Raw genomic sequence first — 21,110 nt, forward strand, 5'->3', positions numbered from 1 at the left:
TATAAAACAACGGGCCAGAGAAAGATACACCCCTTTTTCTCCAGCCTTGCTGAGGTGGAGTTCAGTGCTGGGAAAGCCTACTCCTATTAAGGAGCCTTTAGTAATTTTTTTGGCTTTTGGACCAGCCAAAAGCGAGCCTAGCACTGCAAGCCCTTTTTCTCTACCTGAGGTCTAGTGCTGTTTCAGCCAGAAGATCTAAAATCCCTGCGCTCCTGGGGCATACCATCTATCGAGCCACAGGATCCCAAATTTTTATATTTTCCTAATTTTTGTAATTTTTCAATTTTCCCATTTTTTAATAAATTATTTTAATTTTTAACTAAGAGTTGTCTCTTTTCTCACAACTCTTTTGGGGGGGAACTCGTCTGGGATCCTATTTTTGCCCTAAAATCCAGGTATTTTGGTTTATTTTACTGTTTTTGAATTTTTGCAATTTTTTTGGTTGTTTTCCCTTGGATTTTCTGGGCACCCACAAGGATTACTGCAGTGGAGAAAGGACACCTCCAGTGGAGAAGGACTTTGTGGTAAGGCTTGAACCCTTCTTAAAAGGAATTTAGTTAGGGCTTACCCTTTTTAAGGGCTACTAGTTTTTGGGGTACCTCCGGGTGGAATTCCTTTTGTGAGAGTGAGTGTGGGGTTGGCCATCCCCAGTGTGAGTGTGAGTGTGCTTGAAAGGATTCATTTTTAAGGGCACCACGAGGGATCACCCTTTAGAGACACAGAGGGGAAGACTGAGTATGGTGGTCAGCCTTACTGTGGGGAGGTTTCCACATTTTAGGGGAGTGCGCAGCCCCAATTCAGTTTTATTAGTGTCTCAATCTCCTCGGGTCTGGAACCGAGGAGAAACCTCATTTAAAACGCCTTATTTTTTTCTTTTCGGTGGGGGCGCCCGCCATTTTGAAATTTCGAATTTCGGCGGGGGCGGCCGCCATTTTGTAATTTCAAATTTAGGCGGGGGCGGCCGCCATTTTGTGTCCTTTTAATTTGAACTGCACCCTTTTGTTGTTCTAAGTGCATGTGTGAACTTGTTTTAGTTGGACTCTTGTGGTCAGTGCTATCTAGCACCTTTATACTTCCTGTTAGTTCGGGTTGTTTGAGTTATTGGATTATAGTTGTAATTTGCTTTATCTACTTTAATCATAAGACACCACTTTGATATTTTGAATTACTGTTTGTGTTATTCATTATAATCTTTTTCCTTTAATTTGATTATAAATATTTTAAATTTACCTCTCCTTTGCTAATAAAGACAACTCTTGTTTCTTAAGTTTTAAGTATTATATATATATAAAGCTATCTAAATTTCAGTTATACTTTAAACAATTTAAATACACATTAATTATTCTTATTATAATTACAATTAATTTTTTTGCACCATATTTGTTTCTCACCAGCCTACCATATTTAATTTTCCCACAGATTCACCATCATTAATTCCCTTATACATCTACTATCCCTACTTACTTTTCTCTACATTAGTTGTATTGTATTTTATGCTTATAAATCTATTATCATTGTAATTTTATATTGTGATAGTGTATTGATTTTAGGTTATTTTGTAATATTATCTCTTTATACAATATTCTAATTGTTTTATATAATACAATACTTTGGTTTATTTAATTAAAAAAAAAAAATTTCTTCTGCACAAGCTACTTGTTTGCTTCCCAGTAACAAAATGGGACAAGCAAATAGCAAAAAGAAAGACCTAATGAAGAAATACAAAATCTTCCCAGAGAGTCCATTAGGACAAATGCTCTTAAAGTGGGAAGAAAATCTTTTAACTAAAGAAAAAGACCAGTGCCAAATGATTAGGTACTGTGTTTTTAAGTGGCCAAAACATAAAATTAACAAAGATGGGCTCAAATGGCCCAAGTATGGGTCTTCTGAAAAATGGCTTTGTGAAGCTTTGCATTCTTATGTACATTACAAAGCTCCAAAACATTCTGATGAACTAGACTATGCTAAAATTTGGTCAAATTATTGGCAAAAACAAAATGAAGACCAAGGCAAGAAAATAGAATTGGAAGAGGAAACTAAATCTAATTCAATTGGACTTAATAAAAATTCAAACCAAATTTTTTCCATTGCAGAAGAACACAAAGAGAAAGAAAAACAAAAACCTAAATTAAATCAACCAAAGTGGGACCCCCTAGACTACCTTCCTCCAGTAACTCCTCCAGAAAGGAGGGTCCAAATTGAACAAGAAAGGGTCCTTCCTTCATCAAGCCACCCAACCGAAAGGGACTCAGAAAGTGAGAATGAAAGTGAAAAAGAAAATTCTGTTCCTTCCTGCTCTCACAAAAAGACAACCGGACAAAGGATTTCTTCTAGCCAGGATGGCCCAGCATCTTGCACTAGAAAGAAATCATTTAAAACACCCGACTGTCCCACCTGCCTTAGCACTCCCCATGAGTCTAAAATTTTACCTCTTAGAGAGGTACTCATGGGAAATGCTCAAGGAGGAATTGGTTATGTAGTTGTACCTCTAGCTTCATCTGAGGTACGGGAATTTAAAAAAGAAATGAAAAGCCTGATGGCTGACCCCATTGGTCTAGCTGACCAATTTGATCAATTCCTCGGCCCTAATATTTATAATTGGGGAGAGATACAATCCATCCTTCACTCCTTATTCACCATTGAGGAAAGAAAATTGATTAGAGCTGCAGGAGTGACAGTCTGGGACAGAGAAAATAATTCTAATCAGGGCCCAATTGGAGAACAAAAATTACCACTGACAGACCCTGAATGGAACCCAAATTCAGAAGAGGGCAGGAGGAACATGAAAGACTACAGAAATTTAATTATAAAATGGATTAGAGAAGCTGTTCCTCGAGTTAATAATATGAAAAAGGCATTTTGTGGGGAACAGGAAAAGGATGAGTCCCCAACAGCTTGGATGGCTCAGTTAAGGAATAACATCCAGCTTTATTCTGTCATTGATTTAGACAGTGAAGGAGGCAAAACTATGCTAAAGGTACATTTTGTGCTTCACTCCTGGCCTGACATCAGGAAAAAATTGGAAAAATTGGAAAAATGGCCAGAGAGGGAACTAGATGAATTACTGGAGGAAGCCCAAAAGGTCTTTGTTAGGAGGGATGAAGAGAGGATGAAGGCTAAAAGCCGAATAATGAACAACAGTACTAGTGCTCCAATTCACAACCCTCCTACACAAAGAACTTTCCAAGGGGGCACCCCACAACAGCAAACCCAAATTTGCCCTCAGCAACAGCCACAGGTTTGCGCTTGCAATATACAATCTACCTCAATTGTTCAAGGACCTAAGAGGCTAATTTGAACATACTGTAATAAACCAGGCCACGGGCAGTGGTACTGTTTTAAAAAGCAGAGAGACCAAGGAGTCCTCAAAATGGAGGGACAAATTTTGAACAACTGAAGGGGTCAGGGGCTTTATTCTCTGGGGCAAAACATCTTAAAGAGCCCTTGATAAAATTAGAAGCTGGACCCCAGAGACAACAAGTGGAGTTTTTGGTGGACACAGGTGCTGAAAGAATCTGTGTCACTGAAACACCTCCAGGATGTTTTATTTCTCAAGATACATTAGATATATATGGTGCTAATGGTGAAAGCTCGCTGTTCCTGTAATTAAAAATATAACCTTTTCCGTACAAGGACGCACCCATACAGGGGACGTGCTATACCTACCTCAAGTTGGGATCAATCTTTTAGGACGTGACTTCCAAATACCTCTGAGGGTTGGGGTGGTGCCGCAAGGTGGAAAAATGACCACTAAATTGTTTGTTTTATCTTTAGTAGATGAGCAACACATTGACCTGGTAGTGTGGGCCAAACCTGGCAACCGTGGAAAAATGGACATCACACCTCTAACAATTGAGTTGCTCCCAAATAGCCAGCCAGTACGGATACCACAATATCCCCTCTCCAAGGACAAAAGAAAGGGCCTGAAGCCTGTTATCATGGACTTATTTCAAGATGGAATTCTTGAGACCTGCAAATCCACTTACAACACTCCAATTTTGGCTGTCCAGAAACCAGATAAGTCATTCCGGCTTGTACAAGATCTGCGTGAGTTCAATAAGAGAGTCCAAACCAGGTATCCACTGGTGCAGGACCCCTATACACTCCTGAGTCGGGTACCCCCAGCACATGCCTGGTTCTCTGTTATTGACCTTAAAGATGCTTTCTGGTCATGTCCTCTAGATTCTCATTGCAGAGACATCTTTGCATTTACCTGGGAGGATCCAGACACTGGACGGAAGCAGCAGCTGCGCTGGACTCGCCTGCCTCAAGGTTACACCGAGGCACCCACACTCTTCGGCCAAGCGCTAGAAGATTTGCTAAGTTCCTTTTCTCCACCCGAAGGGATTCAGGTAACTCAGTACATAGACGACCTGCTCCTCTCTGGGGAACAGGAGTCTATGGTAAGAGCTGCTATAATTCAGTTACTGAATTTTCTAGGGAGGAACGGGCTGAGGGTGTCAAAACCTAAATTACAATTTGTGCTATGGGAGGTGAAGTATTTGGGACATCTAATTGGCCATGGCACAAAAAAACTCAGTGCCGAAAGAGTAGAAGGAATCCTAAATTTACCACCTCCAACTTCAAAACGAGAAATTCGGCAATTATTAGGCCTATTTGGATACTGCAGACTGTGGATTGATCAGTATTCACAATCTGCCAAATTTTTATATGAAAAACTAATGGAAGAAGAACCTTTTAATTGGACTAATTCAGACACACAAAAATTACAAAATCTGAAAGAGAAATTAACAAAAGCACCTGTTTTAAGCCTCCCTTCACTAGAAAAGCCCTTCAATCTATTTGTTAATGTGGAGAAGGGAATTGCCTATGGCGTCTTGACCCAAGAGTGGGGTGGAGTCAGGAACCAGTTGCTTTCCTTTCCAAATTACTGGATCCAGTGTCCAGAGGATGGTCCGTCTGCATCCAGTTCATCGCCGCAGCAGCCGTTCTGGTCTCGGAGAGTCAAAAACTCATTTTTGGTGGAGACTTGACAGTGCATACACCACACTCAATCAAAACCATTTTAGCTCACAGGGCTGCAGAGTGGTTAACTGACCCAAGAATAGTCAAACATGAAGCCATTCTCATGCACTCGGACCACCTGAGGTTAGTTGTTTGTACACATCAAAATCCAGCTCAATTTCTTTATGGGACCCCATCAGAAAAAGAAATTGAACACAATTGCATTGAGATAATTGACATCCAAACAAAAGTCAGAGAGGACCTGGTGGACTGCCCCCTCAATGAAGGGGAAATCCTCTTCATTGATGGGTCATCTCGAGTGGTGGATGGAAAACGATGCTCTGGCTATTCAGTGGTCGATGGACACCAAATGTGCGTGCTAGAAAAGGGCAAATTACCATCAACCTGGTCAGCTCAAGTCTGTGAGCTCTATGCCCTAGAAAAAGCACTCCACCGACTAGCAGGAAGCATCGGGACCATTTACACTGACTCCAGATACGCTTATGGCGTAGTCCACACCTTTGGAAAAATCTGGTCCGAAAGGGGGTTCCTAAACACCAAAGGGAAAGATATCCTACATAAGGAATTGATTCTAAAAATTCTAAAAGCACTGCAACTGCCTCAGGTGATCTCAGTGGTGCATATTCCAGGCCATCAATCAGGAACCACAAAAGAAGCTCGAGGGAACAACCTAGCAGACTTGGCAGCAAAAGAAGCAGCAGTGGAAGAAGAGGTAAAAGTCATGGAAGTGAACCAACTTCCAACCAACACCACCACATCTGACACTATTCCACAAACTAACATTTTACCCACGCCCATTTTTACTGATCAGGAAAAACAAAAATTAGTTTTAGTTGGAGCTAACGAGGATTCTCAAGGCCGCTGGTATTTACCAGATAAACGCCAAATATTAAACAAAAATTTAACCCGAGAAATTCTACAAAATATCCACCAAAGCAATCATTGGGGTTCAAAGGCTGTGGCGGATCACTATCTCAGAACCTTTGGATGCACTGGTGTTTATGAAATAGCCAACCAAATAACCCGGGACTGTGTAATCTGTCAAAAAAGTTAACAAAAAGGTAATGAAAAAGAACACTGGAGGAGGAATTGAATTAGCAATCAGGCCTTTCCAAAACATTCAAATTGACTTTACAGAAATGCCTCCTGTCCAGAGGTGGAAATACCTATTGGTAATCATTGATCACCTTACTCACTGGGTGGAAGCTATTCCAACTGTCAATGCAACAGCCCAGACAGTGAGTAAGGTGATCCGCGGGCAAATTATCCCCCGTTACGGGATAGTCCACCGCATAGATTCAGATCGAGGTACCCGTTTTACCTCCCAAATTGTACAACAATTAGCTCAGCAATTAGGAACAAATTGGAGATTACATACCCCGTGGCATCCGCAGAGCTCTGGGAGAGTGGAACGGATGAACCAGACAATCAAGAACACCCTCACAAAATTAATGCTGGAAACAAAATGGACCTGGGTAAAATGCCTTCCACTTGCTCTTCTTAGAATCAGAACGCAGCCAAGATCTGATTTGGGTTGTTCACCATATGAGATGTTGTATGGATTGCCCTACCTTGCTACACCACAAGAGCTGAATGTGAAAGAGTGTGGAAACACCAATGTACAACAATATGTACAGATAATTGCCAAAAATCTGGAGTTGCTAAGGGAAAGAGGTTTTCTTCCACAAACTCCCCCACTTGATTTTAATTTACATCACATCAATCCAGGTGACTGGGTGTTAATAAAATCCTGGAAAGAAAAGTCATTAACCCCATCTTGGGAAGGTCCATTTCAGGTCCAGCTAACCACTGAAACAGCTGTCCGAACATTTGAAAAGGGCTGGACACACATCAAGAGGGTGAAGGGTCCGGTAGCACCACCAATTGAAGAAAAGAAACCTCTAGACAAACCATCAAACTAAACACCCTGTTTGAAAGCTCCACTCAGCATCCCTCAGTCCAAGTTAATAAAACCCTGTACTCCCAGTTCTTCCCCAGTTATACCCCGTTAATAAGTGCAGTTTATCCCCAGTTATACCTCGGTAATAAGTGCTAGCTACAAGTTGTTAAATTAAGTTGAAAATATTTCGCTGTTAATTCTGTTCTTTGTTATTCCCTTTTACAGATTCTGCCTTCACACAACCATATTGTCACATCAACTGTATAGTAAGGCTCCATTTGAAGCCAGCATTCTCTTTCAATAACAGTCCAATCAGACTCCAAAATTACGGGCATGATAACTCTAATCTTTGACAAGGCCAACCCCAAAATAACCATGAGTTTCCAGAAGCCTGAGATCACTGAAGGACCATCTGAAGGTGAGAAGCCTAAAGAAAGGACTAAAGAAGCAAAGATGACAAGCCCCACCAGCAGAGGCAACCCAAATGCTGACAGCTCCTCTCGGGTCTGCCTAAAGGGGAAAGTGAGCAACATCCTGCTACTAAATGTCATCTGTCTCTGGGTCCTCTGGCCTCCCTTTACACAAGCAGCCGACAGCCACCGTAACAGATGTTACAAGACTGTGTATCAGGCAGAAGGAAGCTCATTCCAAATTCGACACTTTTTCCGAGCACATGCTTATGTTAATCCATCTTGTTACAACATAACAGGGCTGAGTATCTGCTCAGAAAAAGGTCACAGGTATTGGATTGGCAGAAACATTGGCACCCAAATACATAAGCAGAAGGGAGAGTGCCCCTCCCAAGACAATTGGCTCTGTTTCAATTTTAGATACATAACCAAGACAGAAGATTTGTTAAAAAGAAAGACCTATGACACCGACCTGATCCAAGAGGTGGTCATAAAAGAAAAGGAAAAACAAAAGGAAAACAATCCTTTGATGTCAAGGAAAAACTTATTTATTGACCTGGCAGAAAGGATTGGACAACAGCTAAATTTAACAAATTGCTGGGTGTGCGGAGGAACTTTAGAATCGGAAAGTTGGCCTTGGCGGGGAGTCAGTCTTGGACCCCCCGATTTACTCCGACTGAGTAATCTTTCCCCCACAACCCGACATGACAATGAAACCTGGCTGCTAAGCAATACTGTTATTGGAGAAGAATGCATCTGGAGGAAAGGAAGAAAATTTTTAGAAGAAGTTGGTGAGACAATATGCAAAAGGTACCTGGTAACTGATGGGCAAAAACACTGGTGGATACCCCAAGAACCAGATGTATTCTGGTCTGCAGAAAAGGTTAAAAACAAAAATTGCATTTTGAATCCCGTTAAAAAACTCTGGCAGTGCTGGGATCAAGGAAATCCATACTCTGTCCTGCCACAAATTTCCAAGTACTGGATCACAGCAGCAAGTATACAACCCCACTTCTAGGAAGCACCACAAGACCTCTATTGGATCTGTGGTAACCGAGCTTACTCCAACTTACCACCTCGCTGGAAAGGGAGCTGCACTCTTGGAGCCATTCAACCAAACTTCTTCCTACTTGCTGAAAACGCTGGAGCCCACCTTGGAATCTCCCTTTATGATGAACTTTCCCGTACTAAGAGACATGTAATAGGAGGGACCCAGAGATGGGGAGAAGAAGAGTGGCCAGCCGAGAGGATCCTAGAGACTTATGGACCTGCAACATGGGCACAAGATGGGAGCTGGGGGTACCGAACTCCCATCTACATGCTAAACCAGATCATCAGACTGCAAGCACGAATTGAGGTAATCACTAATGAGACCTCTCTTGCTCTTGAACTGCTTAACACACAGCAAGGGCAAACTCAAGCAGCCGTGCACCAAAATCGGCTGGTATTGGACTATTTACTGGCAGAAGAAGGTGGAGTATGCGGCAAGTTTAACACCTCAGACTGCTGCATCCACATTGATGATCACGGTGAAGCCATCACCAAGATTACCCAAAACATCAGGAAACTAGCCCATGTTCCAGTGCAGAAATGGCAGCCCTTGATCACTTCTGAATGGTGGGGAAATATTTTCCAAGGAGAATGGTGGAAGAAAGCTTTAATTACTGTTGGACTTTCCCTTACAGGACTTATTTTTCTCCCTTGTTTAATCCCTTGTTTCATCCGTCTAATCACCACTGTCGTCCAAAGCATGCCACTGATCCAGGATCTTCAAGGACAACAGCAGCATCCACCATTCGCTCAAAAGATTATGTATATCAATAATAGTAATAATAAGAAAACCAGAAAGGAGAGAAAAATTGCCCAGCAAGTGTGGGACAGTTTTAAAGAGCTTGAATCTATCCCTGAAGAGCTATCCACCTCCACTTAAATGCAAAGACCAAAGATGCGAGCATAAGAGAAAAAGGGGGGACTTGTCATACATGAAATCCCTATTTGTGCTTGGTCTTTGCGTATTAAGTGCTTTAATTAATTAATTTTGAGTTAAATATTTTTAAATTGAATGTTAAAATTAACCCATCAGCCCAGGTACACAAATCAAGTTTTATTATTATGGTGTTCACTTGTTCAAAGCAGTTTATTTGCACCCTTCCCAGTAAAAATTCCCCAGTTAAAAGTTCCCGGTTAAAATCCCTTTTCAAACATTAATCACTTGTACACCATAAGAGTTATCTTTCCTGTGTTTACTGTATACTTTTACAAGTGTTTTAAGATGTGTTGGATGTATTTTTTGGTGTTTTTACTTGTACTTTGGTTCCAAGGCAAATTTCAAAACCCCAGTTCCAACAAACAGCCCAACCTCCATAGCCATTACCCTGTAGGCAAGTACCATAGCAACCTGAATTTTAATGACCCTTGTCTCAACTAATACCACCCCTCTGACAAGGATGAGCCATTGGTGGACAGAGATAATCTGTCAAAGGGAAAACACCAATCACTTTAAACCTAAGGGGTGGGCTGTGGGCGGACTGGGGCGGAGCAAAGGCACTATAAAACAACGGGCCAGAGAAAGACACTCCTTTCTCTCCAGCCTTGCTGAGGTGGAGTTCAGTGCTGGGAAAGCCTACTCCTATTAAGGAGCCTTTAGTAATTTTTTTGGCTTTTGGACCAGCCAAAAGCGAGCCTAGCACTGCAAGCCCTTTTTCTCTACCTGAGGTCTAGTGCTGTTTCAGCCAGAAGATCTAAAATCCCTGCGCTCCTGGGGCATACCATCTATCGAGCCATAGGATCCCAAATTTTTATATTTTGCTAATTTTTGTAATTTTTCAATTTTTCCGTTTTTAATAAATTGTTTTAATTTTTAACTAAGAGTTGTCTCTTTTCTCACAGGACCCCTGCAGCCCAGAATGCCTTCACCGTCTATGCTCCCTAGGCAGTGGAAGTTAGCAGTCATCGATATTAAAGACTGCTTCTTCCAGATCCCTCTACACCCAGACGATGCACCCTGGTTTGCCTTCTCGGTACCTTCCATCAACCTAAAGGCTCCCATGCAGCGCTATCAGTGGCGAGTTCTGCCGCAAGGCATGAAAAACTCACCCATCTGCCAGTGGTATGTAGCTTGCATTCTGTCCCCCATCAGAAAGTTAGCAGCAAAGGCAATAGTGCTCCATTATATGGATGATGTTTTGGCGTGTGCTCCTAACCAACCCTATTTAGACTGGACATTGGGGAATGTAATCGAAGCCTTAGAGGCCAATGGATTTGAAATCCAGGCCGAAAAGGTCCAGAAAACCTCTCCATCTAAATACCTTGCACTGAAAATCCATGAACAGACTGGGGTTCCCCAAAAAGTCAAAATTAATGATAACCCCAAGACCTTGCAGGAACTCCATCAGCTCTGAGGGACCATAAATTGGGTGAGGCCACTCCTAGGGCTGACAACAGAAGATCTCGCTCCTCTGTTCAACCTTCTGTGAGGGAAAGATAACCTCACATCACCTAGGCATCAAACAGAGGAGGCAAGACAGTCCATCTGTAAGGTACAGGAAGTGCTGTTGTCCTGGCAGGCACACCGCTGCGCCCCAGGTCTGCCTTTTCAATTTATTGTATTAGGGGAAATGCCATACCTTCACGGGCGGATATTTCAATGGGATGAGGTGCAGAGTGATCCCCTCTTAATCATCGAGTGGGTTTTCCTCTCGCAACAGCAGTCCAAAAGTATCACAATGCCACAGGAGCTCATGGCTCAGTTGGTGATGAAAGATAGATCCCACCTCCGCACCCTTGCAGGGTGTGACTTTACATGTATCTATTTACCATTGGCAATCGATTCACTTGATAACCTCCTTCAAAACAACGTGCACCTCCAATTCGCCCTAGACAGCTACACAGGCCAAATTTCTATACACCATCCAAAACACAGACTGTTTACTTCAGTCTTCAAACTGATTCCAAAAGAAATTCAAAGCAGAAAACCGTTAAATGCCTTGAAAATCTTTTCAGATGGTTCCAGAAGTTCCCGCAAGTCTGTCATCCCACGGAAGGATCCCTGCACTCAGAAGTGGGAGTCTGATGTGCAGGTAGTTGAAGGATCCCCACAAGTGGCAGAACTTGCAGCCGTGGTCAGAACATTTGAGCGGTTCAGTGAACCATTTAATCTGATAACTGATTCAGCCTATGTAGCAGGTGTAGTTTCCAGGGCAGAGAGAGCCTTACTAAAGGAGGTTGCAAACCCAAAAATTCATAACTTGCTTTTGAAACTGATTCAACTGATCTCCCACCGAAAGCACCCATTCTATGTCATGCATGTGAGATCACACACTGACCTGCCAGGATTTATTGCCGAAGGGAACAGGAGAGCAGATGCCCTAGCTATGCCCATTGAGTCAGCGAATCTGCCTAACAGATTCCAGCAAGCCCAGCTGAGCCATGCAATGTTCCATCAAAATGCTCCAGCTCTCTTCCGAGTGTTCCACCTCACTAGAGACCAGGCAAAAGCCTTTGTGGCGACATGCCCCAACTGCCAAAAGCATCAGCTTCCATCATTAGGTCAAGGGGTTAACCCCCGAGGCCTAGGCAGTTGTGAAGTATGGCAAACAGATGTCACCCACTTCCCCCAATTTGGCCGCCAGAAATATATTCATGTTTCTGTGGATACCTTTTCTGGCACGACCTTTGCCTCAGCCCACTGTGGGGAGAGGGCCAAAGACGTTATCAACCACCTAGTCCAGGCCTTTGCTGTGTTGGGGACACCAAATAAAATAAAAACTGACAATGGCCCAGCATACACCTCTGCAGAGTTAAAGACATTCATGAATGAGTGGGGTGTGGATCACATCACTGGAATCCCTGTCATAGGTTAGCAAGCATAGTCCCGGAAGGGATATCCTTGCTAAGGGGTGCTTACAGTTTCCTCTGGGACCTGATAGAACCTATCAGCTGGCCAGTTTGAATATGGACAATTCTTTAAGCCACTTAAAGTTGTGACCGCCTCTGTGATACACACTTAAGAATAGACAAACTCCCCCCCAAGCTCTCTCTCGTTTCCGGCGCTGGGACAGGTGGCTGCAGGCCCCGTGTGGGGGCCAGCGGGCCCGGCCAGGCCCTGCTTGGGCCAGGCCGGGCCGGGCCACAGCCAGCCTGGAGCCATGGGCCTGTTCCAGCCATGGAACCCCCCCCCACTGCCTTGCCGTGGGCAGCCGGAGAGGCTCGGAACCCCCCCCTCTCCACTGCGGCCGAGATTCAGCAAAGCGGCACCTCTGTCCGGCAGAGGTCAGGTGACCAACTGCGATAAGCCACATTCCAGCTGCAAGGCCGAGGTGAGATTAACCCTTTTATTGCTGTGAAGAGCTGAAAACCTGAGGGAAGAGAGAGAGGAGATGCTTAAAGCTGAAAGTCTGTTGTGAAGCTATGATATATCAGAGTATCCCATTGTAATTTCATGAAGATATGGGGGGTGGAGTGTTCAACTCATAAGCAGAAGCACCTGCGCTGAGATAGGCAGATGCTGACACAGCTGTAATTTCATGAGAAGTTTGGACAGAGAGAGATGAACCAGATGAGGACTTTTGCTCCAAAGAGGAAAGGAGAAAAACCTCAATTCCTAGAGATGCTTCCAGAGATAGTCTTAAAGATGAAGATGACCCTTTGCTCCCAGGGAAGGAGAAGGGCCTCTGTTTTTTTTGTTTCTGAACAGCTCAACCTTAAAATTGTACCCCGAAAAACTTCAAGAGTGGACCCTCGAAAGCAGTTGCGGGAAAAGCTGCAAGTCGGGGGAAGGGACTCACATCGCAAGCAGAGAGACTCCTCTTCCTAAATGGACTGAACAATATTTGGAAGTGGGTGGCTGTCTCGGTGTGATACTGTTTTCATAGCATGAGCAAAAAGAGACTTCTCTTTCTAAATGGACTGAACCAGGTTATTATGGAAGTGGTAAACAGACTGAACATCTTAAGGGTTGTCTTTACATTGTCAGTGGGAGACGGGAGGAAGGTGGGGGGAGGAGGAGAGTTCTAAAGGTGGTATAATTTTTTTCTTTTCTTCTTTTAGGTCTATTAATAAACTTCTTTATATTCATTCAAGTTGGTGCCTGCTTTGCATTTCTCCTAATTCTTATCTCACAGAAGATAAACAGTAATGAGTATTTTAGACCAAACCACTACACTAAATTGGTGTTTCCGCCCGGTTACAAACCCAACCCGCGACATTCACCCACAGGCCAAGCCATCATGGGAAGGAAACATCAAACACTGAAAAGACTGTTAGAACAACAAAAAGGCGGCAGTGAGATCGCTGCCCCCATCATAAGACTTTCCAAAGCGTTGTTCACTTTGAACTTTTTAAACTGTTCCTATGACGAACCTGATCCTCCCATAATGAGACACTTCCCAAACTCTGCCAAACATAAACTGACTGAGAGACCTGAGGTCCTAATAAAAGACCCTGACACTTTACAAATCCGTGGCCCGTACCCCCTAGTCACCCACGGTAGAGGCTACGGGTGTGTTTCCACCCCAGAAGGTCCAAGATGGATCCCTGGGAAGTGGATCAAACCCTTTTTGAGACCACCTGCAGATGCCAAGCAAAGGAAAGAAGCTGCCACAGCCTGGAAAAGAAGAAAAACCAAGACACCTGGAAAAAAGACTCCTCCTCCAGGCCTGAAAACAAACCCTCCACTTCCCAGTCTCCTTAAAATGTGTCTCCCTTCCCAAAATGACTCCTCAGCTTTGTTTTGAAAGAGGGGGAATCTAAGGGAGCCATTGTTATTTAAGTTAATTTTATTTGTGTTAATCATATTGGCGTTATACTTTTCCTAAAGTTACCACCCTTGACTGAGTGATAACCTCCTACCTGCTGCTGTCCCACCTGCTGCTGCAGCTCCTCCTGTGCCACCACCAACGAGGCAAGGCATGGATCATACCGCAGCCACAAAACATCATGTGGGTATCGCTGGCCCAAGCCCTCAACCAGACGGGGATATGCTTGGGCACGGATGGGGCAAAGGACCCAATGTCTTCCTGCCTTGTTCATATTCCCTTGTACGCTGAGGAGTTTGTTGCCTACACCCATGACACCCACATCCTCCAGCCCCACTGCTGGGGCCGGTGGATGCGGAAACTTCCGGTAGCCATACAGGAGCCCCAAGAATTACTTCTTCAGGGGTCTGCTGGGGCAGCCTTTTGTTTTAACTCACACTATAGCAATCCAGAACACCAATTCCCAGTCAGGCCTTTTAACAGAATCTATAAAACCCAGAGTTAGTGTCACAATATGGCTTTGTCAGTTTCCAACTCCATCGGTCACAGCAAGGTGCTGCCGGAGGGTTTATTCTTAATCTGTGGGGAGCGGGCGTGGAACAGAATCCCACCATTTCTCACAGGAGGCCCCTGCACTCTGGGGCATTTGACCACTCTCACCCCAGACAGGGCTCAACTTCTCAAGTGGCAAAATTCGGCTTATCAGGCTGGGTCAATTTACAAAATCCCTGATGATTGTGATAATTCGGTCACTAATTGGCCTCATTCTAAAAGAGTTATCATGTCAATTTTCATGCCATGGGTGGCGGCAGCTAAGGCCCTTGGAGAACTTGAGCAGATTTCTTGCTGGCTAGGGAAAACACCCAAGCCACGTCCTCCGTCCTCAGCCAGCTTTTAGCTGAGGAAGAAAAAGCAAAGCAGGCGACATTACAAAATCGAGCTGCCATCGATTTCCTTCTCCTCGTCCACGGCCATGTCTGCGATGAGTTTGAAGGACTCTGCTGTATAGACTTTTTGTCAAAGAGCAAGTCCATCCATGCCAAAATTAAGGAAATTCGTGCCCAAGTTGACAACCTGCGTGCAGAGGGCAGCAACTGGTTTAAAAACATCTTTTCTGCCTCCAGTCTCTCTTCGTCCACCAGGAGCTTCAGCAGCCGTATTCCCTCCATTATCAAGGACATTGTATGGGGTTTCATTATGGAGTTGTTAATTTTATTAGCTCTTCCCATTTTTAAGTGTTTGGTTTTGAAATCCCTTAAGCCTTCCCCCTCATTTCAAGGTAATAAAAAAGGGGGAGATGTTGCTGTGACCCAGCCCATGTCGGGGCTGGGGCAGCGAGATGCCAATCAATCCCAGCCCATCCCCCAGATCGAGTTTCCCAGAGAGGCAGACTCAGAGGGGGGGTCGATGGGCGGCCCAGAAGACTAAGCCACACCCCTCCTGGGCGGCACCCGGGTACAAGCCGCCTCCCCTGGTTCGGGAAAATTCTCGGTTACTTGGTTGTTCATTTGTTCTTTGTTATAACTCCCGCCTCTCGGTTTCCCCCAGTGGTTCTTGTTAAATTGTATCCTCACCCTGGCTTGTAACTCATTGGTTGTTTTCCCCTTTTGCCGCGGTTTTCAAATTCCCTATAAAAGTGAGGACAAGCCTCAGGGAAGCATCCCATCGAATTCCATCCCTTCCGAGCTTGTTTGGGTTGCGAAACTTCTAACAATAAACCTGTTAGGTGTCAGACCAGAACAGCCTCTCTCTTCCTTTGTCTCCAAGCTAACTTGAGTCGATACCTTTGGCTCCTGCTGTGTTTCCTCTGCCGAGAAGCAAGCTAGCTAGCTCAGCCAGCAGCACCTTTCTTGATGCCAAAGTCGCTTCAGCGATGCACAGAAGTAACGCAACTGGACTCTCTCTGACCGGGGGCTTGCCAGAGCTCGTGCCTCGAGCACAAGTACTGCATTACTCACCTTCAGCAGTTTCACTGCACACATCAAATTATTATCCACAGGATTAGAGAAGAGCACATTTAGTAATTCTCGAAGACCTTCTTGAAGAATTTCTGCTCGTGTAACCTGTCCCTTTGTTCCTTTAATCTGCAAAATATATTTAAAAAAACCAAAACTCAACTACATTTAAAAGACTTAAGTTTTAGAAATTAATTTAGTCACATTTTCTCTCTCAAATGCTGTATGATTTGGTTTGTGATTAACATAGTTGAGCTCTTCAGTTGAAAGAACATGTCAAATACCGCAACTATTTCTAGAATATAGAGTAGTATCCTTGCAATTCTGACATATACATAACAATGCCTGCCTAGCATTTTGTTTCTTTGCTAATTGCTAAGGAACGCTGCAAAATGCCTGGCAAGTGATCCACATCATCCCAAATTCTCAAATCCCATGCTCTTTTCCCATCCTACCTTATGCATTCTCTGCAGCTGTAGAGTACCTTACTTCTAGAAGGCATTCTTTATATATTTAAAAATTAGAAAAAATGCTTTAAAAATAAATGGTACTCCAAACTGGGCAACTTCCCCTCCCCCAAATCCTTTGGAAAGCTTCCTTTTCACTTCTAGCAAGTGAAAATTAGATTTCATGGCCCACTTATGAATTCAAATGGAAGAGTCAGAGTTTTCTTTCCTCATGCCAGCAAAACATTTTAGCAGTGTCTGCTTAAATCAAACCTTTGAAATAAAGCAGTGAAAAATATAGTTTAAGGACACTACAGCAGTCAGTGAACTTACTGAACTCACGGGTATAAGAGTCAAAGAATTTTTATGTGTACATACATTTTTTTGTACATATCAGAAACAAAAAAACCTGATCTAAATACAAAATTTCATGCTTCATGCATAAGCCAAGGACTCAACCTTCAGAAGAAATATCTTTCAAGGTCTGCATTTTTAATTGTTAATTTTGAAGATTCCCATGCCTTCCTCAAGCATTTGATAATAGCTCCTATTAGTGGCTGAATACTGAATTACATGGGTTACCGATACTAATCTGCTTCTGCTAGGTTGTAACATTTTCTATATTGTTTAAGTGTAGTAATCTGGTGGGTTTACTAGACAAAAGAAAATACCAAAAGCTTCATTCCAAAGGTGGTTTATGGCTGGTTCTTTTTATGTATTCTTACACTTTTTTTTAATCTTTATACATTTCTCTTCTGATGATCTTGTCCTTTTTCGTTTATCTGTTTCTTGGACACACATTAGAATTAAACTGTTCTAAAGTTCTTTTACTTTATTCCCCTTTCCCTTTAAAAAAACAAACTCAAAAAACCCACACCTCAAATGATATTCCATTTTAGTGTTTACCTAAACACAACAAAAATTAATGAATATGAATGACATACAACTTTCTTCTTACCTCTAGGTTAAGGTAAAGTTCAGCTAAGAACAACACAAAGGCATGAAATTGTTTTCGAGCAGTCTCATCTCCTTTGGCAGCTTCATCTCTGTTTTCATACTCTGTTTGACACCTGAAAACATTAAAAAAAATCATATAATCTATAGACAACCCAAGATATGCAACATACTACTTATTTAATAGAATGCTAAGAACTTATTCACTGCATTATAACTATTAAATGCCGAACAGTAGGAAGCTTGATTTGTGAAGGAAGTGAGAGGACTTCACAAAGAATATAGATTTTTGTTCTTCTAGGTGAGCACTGAGATATCTGAGAAAGCAAAACGAAATAGGACAAATTGCAACATGTAAAAATTAAAAGACAGTTACACAGTTTATATATTAGAATATGGCTCCAAGAAGTTTAACATGGGCAGACAAACATCAACAGAAATAAAATAGGTGTACTCTGAAAGACGTTTTCCCCCTTTCAGGGTGCTGCCTACATTGTTTTAGATGCCTTTATACTTATTTGATAAATTCTTTATCCTACCATTTTAAGTGACAGAAGCAAAATTTAGATATAAATGCAAACAGTGAGGATTAAGATAATATCACAGTGAGGTAATTTTTTAATATTCAACAACTGTGTTAAGTTTATCATGCCTTTACTCCTAAACATAGGTGGACTAAGGGAAACTTTTAAAATAAGAAGCAAGTCTGGAGCTTAGGAAGACAAAAGTCCTTAAAGAAAAAGACTAATTTCTAAAGAATTCTGAAGTATTAAAGAGCACTATTCCTTCAAGTGTCATACAGTAAGATTTAAAAGGAAATACATCAATTTAAAAAATGTTGCATTTTTGTCAACTGTGAAGTCTAGTCATTATTATACCTTAATCCCTCAAATTCTGTAGTAACTGAAAATTGAAGAAATTTATCCTTCTGGATTTTATGCATCATAGGTGTAAAGTCGGTTAGCAAACCAACAAATAAACCTTTCATAGCAACTCCAGCCAAAAGAGTAATTAAAGAAAAAACACAATGAAATAAGCCCTGGAAAGAGTCAAAGACAGTACATATACATGCATTTCGTATACATTTAAAGTTGCATACCTTTCAAATTTATCCTATAACTTGGTATCAGTACAATATACTCAACTGAAAGGAGCCTACAGAACTTGGAGTCCTATTTTCATATTAAAAATTTAAAAATATGTGTTAGATATCTAGTATGTACCTATGCTTTAATAATCCTCAATCTAAATTTCTATTTTAAATATGCACACTATGTTAAGAGTTACATACAAAAAAGGAAGACAACCTGAGAAAGTAACAGGCTTAAAATGACACACTGATACTGACCTTTGAAGTAACAACTGCCGAAAGCTCCTACTTTGTGGACTAATGGTTAGATGGTGAGATAGATAGTTACATAACCGTGCTCCCATGTAGGAAAAGTTTGGGACAGATGTGGCCTTCCAAAATAAAAGTGGAAAAATAAATTATTCAGAGAAGTCATGATTAGGTTATCAGGAAATATCTTTAAGAGATTTTTGAAAATTTGTCTTTAACAACAGTTGACTAGACAATTGAAGAACAGAAGATTAATAATTACTATTTCTCATGTTAATTTTTTTATCTCATAAACACTTTGGTATATGCATTTCAGCACTTTGAAGTTCATTATACTGATTTTGTGGCTTTAAGAAAATAACCAGCATTGTGCCATTTGTCCTCAATTCTACTTCTCCATTGTGACCTACACCAAAGAGTATCTGAAAGTCACTTTCAAACTGCTTATTAAAAAAAAAAAACAAAATCAAGAGTGGACATTATGACTTTTTTTTAAGGACCAAACTGTGTTAAAATAAATACATCACCTTCATTCAGTCTAAGAGCTATTTATCCCAGATTTTTATTTTTGGCAATAAGTAATGCTCAGGGAAAGAGTACAAGAACATGGTAAATGAAGATAAATACTTACTCCTGTACATGCTCCAGAAAACTGCAGAATAGCAAACTTCTGATTCAGATATTAAAACTGTATCATTACAGTTAATAGTTCTTGATAAGTCCTTTTTTCTAAAACAAGTCCTGTTACTTTGAATATTTACACTTTAATAATCTAAAAATAGGTGGTGGCAATGAAATTCCACAGCATAAGTTATACACTGTCTGAAAAATATTTTGCTTTGAAACTGATACTTGAAAATTACAAGAGGTGGTAAAAGTAATTTGGAATCCATTAGTGTTTACATTCAACCTCTCTTAGAACTTAAAGTAGAACATTCCCTTATTTTGGCAATTTATTACTGCTCATTTGTTCTGAGCTCTCTTCTAACAAGACTTGAGTTTGATATTATTTCTCAGATATAGCTTCAGTGAAAAGAGGCTCTGGTCTAAGTAATTCGATCAGCTCTGCGAAAAAAAAAAACCCATGGATAATAAGAATTCATTAAACTTCTCCCTTGGCTTTATCATCTTTGAACATTCTTTTTACATCTATCAGTGCTATAAAAGTGTTTGCATCCTTCTGCTTCTAACATGTTTGAAAAAGCATCTTGCCATTTTCCTGTCAATGCATTATAGCTACTTACCTTCTACAGGCAGAGGAAAATATGCACTAAACATAACTGTACTATGTGCATTACACTGCTGGAAAGAACTGAGATATCTTTGAAAGATACAACAAATTTAAGTAATTAAGAAAGTCAAATCAACTTTAGTTTCCAGTAAGAGGCACATGAAATAGCTAACGAGCTTTTTGGTACTTTAGTTCAATCAGTTGCTTGGACTAGAAGAGGTGGTCCCCTTTTTATAAGGCAAACCCCCCCAAACCACCACAAAACACACAAAACAAACCAACAAAATCCCAACAAAACAAACCACCACACAGTCAAAACCACCAACTACTTCAAATGTCATCTGTGTTCTGTATTTTTTTAAACCATTATCTTCCCAATTAGTTGGTCTGTATTTGTGGTTGCATCAAATACTGAACCAATGCCATTTGGGGTATTCTGACCTGGCATAGCACACAGAGACATAAATAAAATAAATAAATAAATAAATACATCTCATATCTTACTAACCAGTCATTATAGTACAATAATGTCTTCCCAGAACTATTGTTGCTTTTTAATCCTAGTTTATTTCCAACTCCAAAAAAGTAAAAATCTAAGCATGAAGGCTAGCCTACCAATACACATCTTGAGAAATTTTACTTGCTGTAACAGCAACAGTACACAATATTAACTACACAATAGTCAAGACTTAAGCTATGAAGTCAGAGGGTTCTTTGGAAAACAAGCTAACTGGCACTTCACTCTGTCAAGACATAAATGGATTAGGAAGAACGGGGGAAAGTATATAATTAAGTCTTACAGACAGGCTAAGATACTTGATACCCAGATGAAGGGAAGATTGTACAGGATTTCAGTTTCTTTTATTTTAGCCTTTTTTCCTTCACAAACCTAGCATCTGTAGATCTGCTCAAACATCACTGACACAGATGCTTATAAACACACTTCAGCATATTTAAATGAAGTTTTGTGATAAACCAGGACGAGTAAAAACTAATACTTGAGCAGAGGCTCAAGACAGAAGAATAAGCATAGTTGACTGACACTCAAACACTGTCATATCCTGACATACAATGAAGTTGAAATCATGTGCTTTTGGATACTAGGACAGCATTTTGCACTGAGCAAAGTTTTAT

At 41.5% G+C, this 21,110-nt stretch overlaps 1 protein-coding gene across 2 annotated transcripts in view; it reads right to left on the bottom strand.

Moving 5' to 3' along the window:
- LOC138102690 (polyadenylate-binding protein-interacting protein 1-like) overlaps positions 1-21,110 on the bottom strand; it is a 45,894-nt gene that overhangs the window by 14,783 nt on the left and 10,001 nt on the right. For both annotated transcript variants that reach the window (XM_069000410.1, XM_069000409.1), the window contains exons 4-6: positions 18,755-18,867; positions 17,411-17,522; positions 16,010-16,135 (exon numbers count right to left, since the gene is read on the bottom strand). In XM_069000410.1, coding sequence (XP_068856511.1) covers positions 16,010-16,135; positions 17,411-17,522; positions 18,755-18,867 — 351 coding nt within the window. The remainder of the gene's footprint in view (positions 1-16,009; positions 16,136-17,410; positions 17,523-18,754; positions 18,868-21,110) is intronic.

This window comes from Aphelocoma coerulescens, assembly GCF_041296385.1.
Source record: "Aphelocoma coerulescens isolate FSJ_1873_10779 chromosome W unlocalized genomic scaffold, UR_Acoe_1.0 ChrW_unloc_scaf_1, whole genome shotgun sequence".
NCBI lineage: Eukaryota > Metazoa > Chordata > Aves > Passeriformes > Corvidae > Aphelocoma > Aphelocoma coerulescens.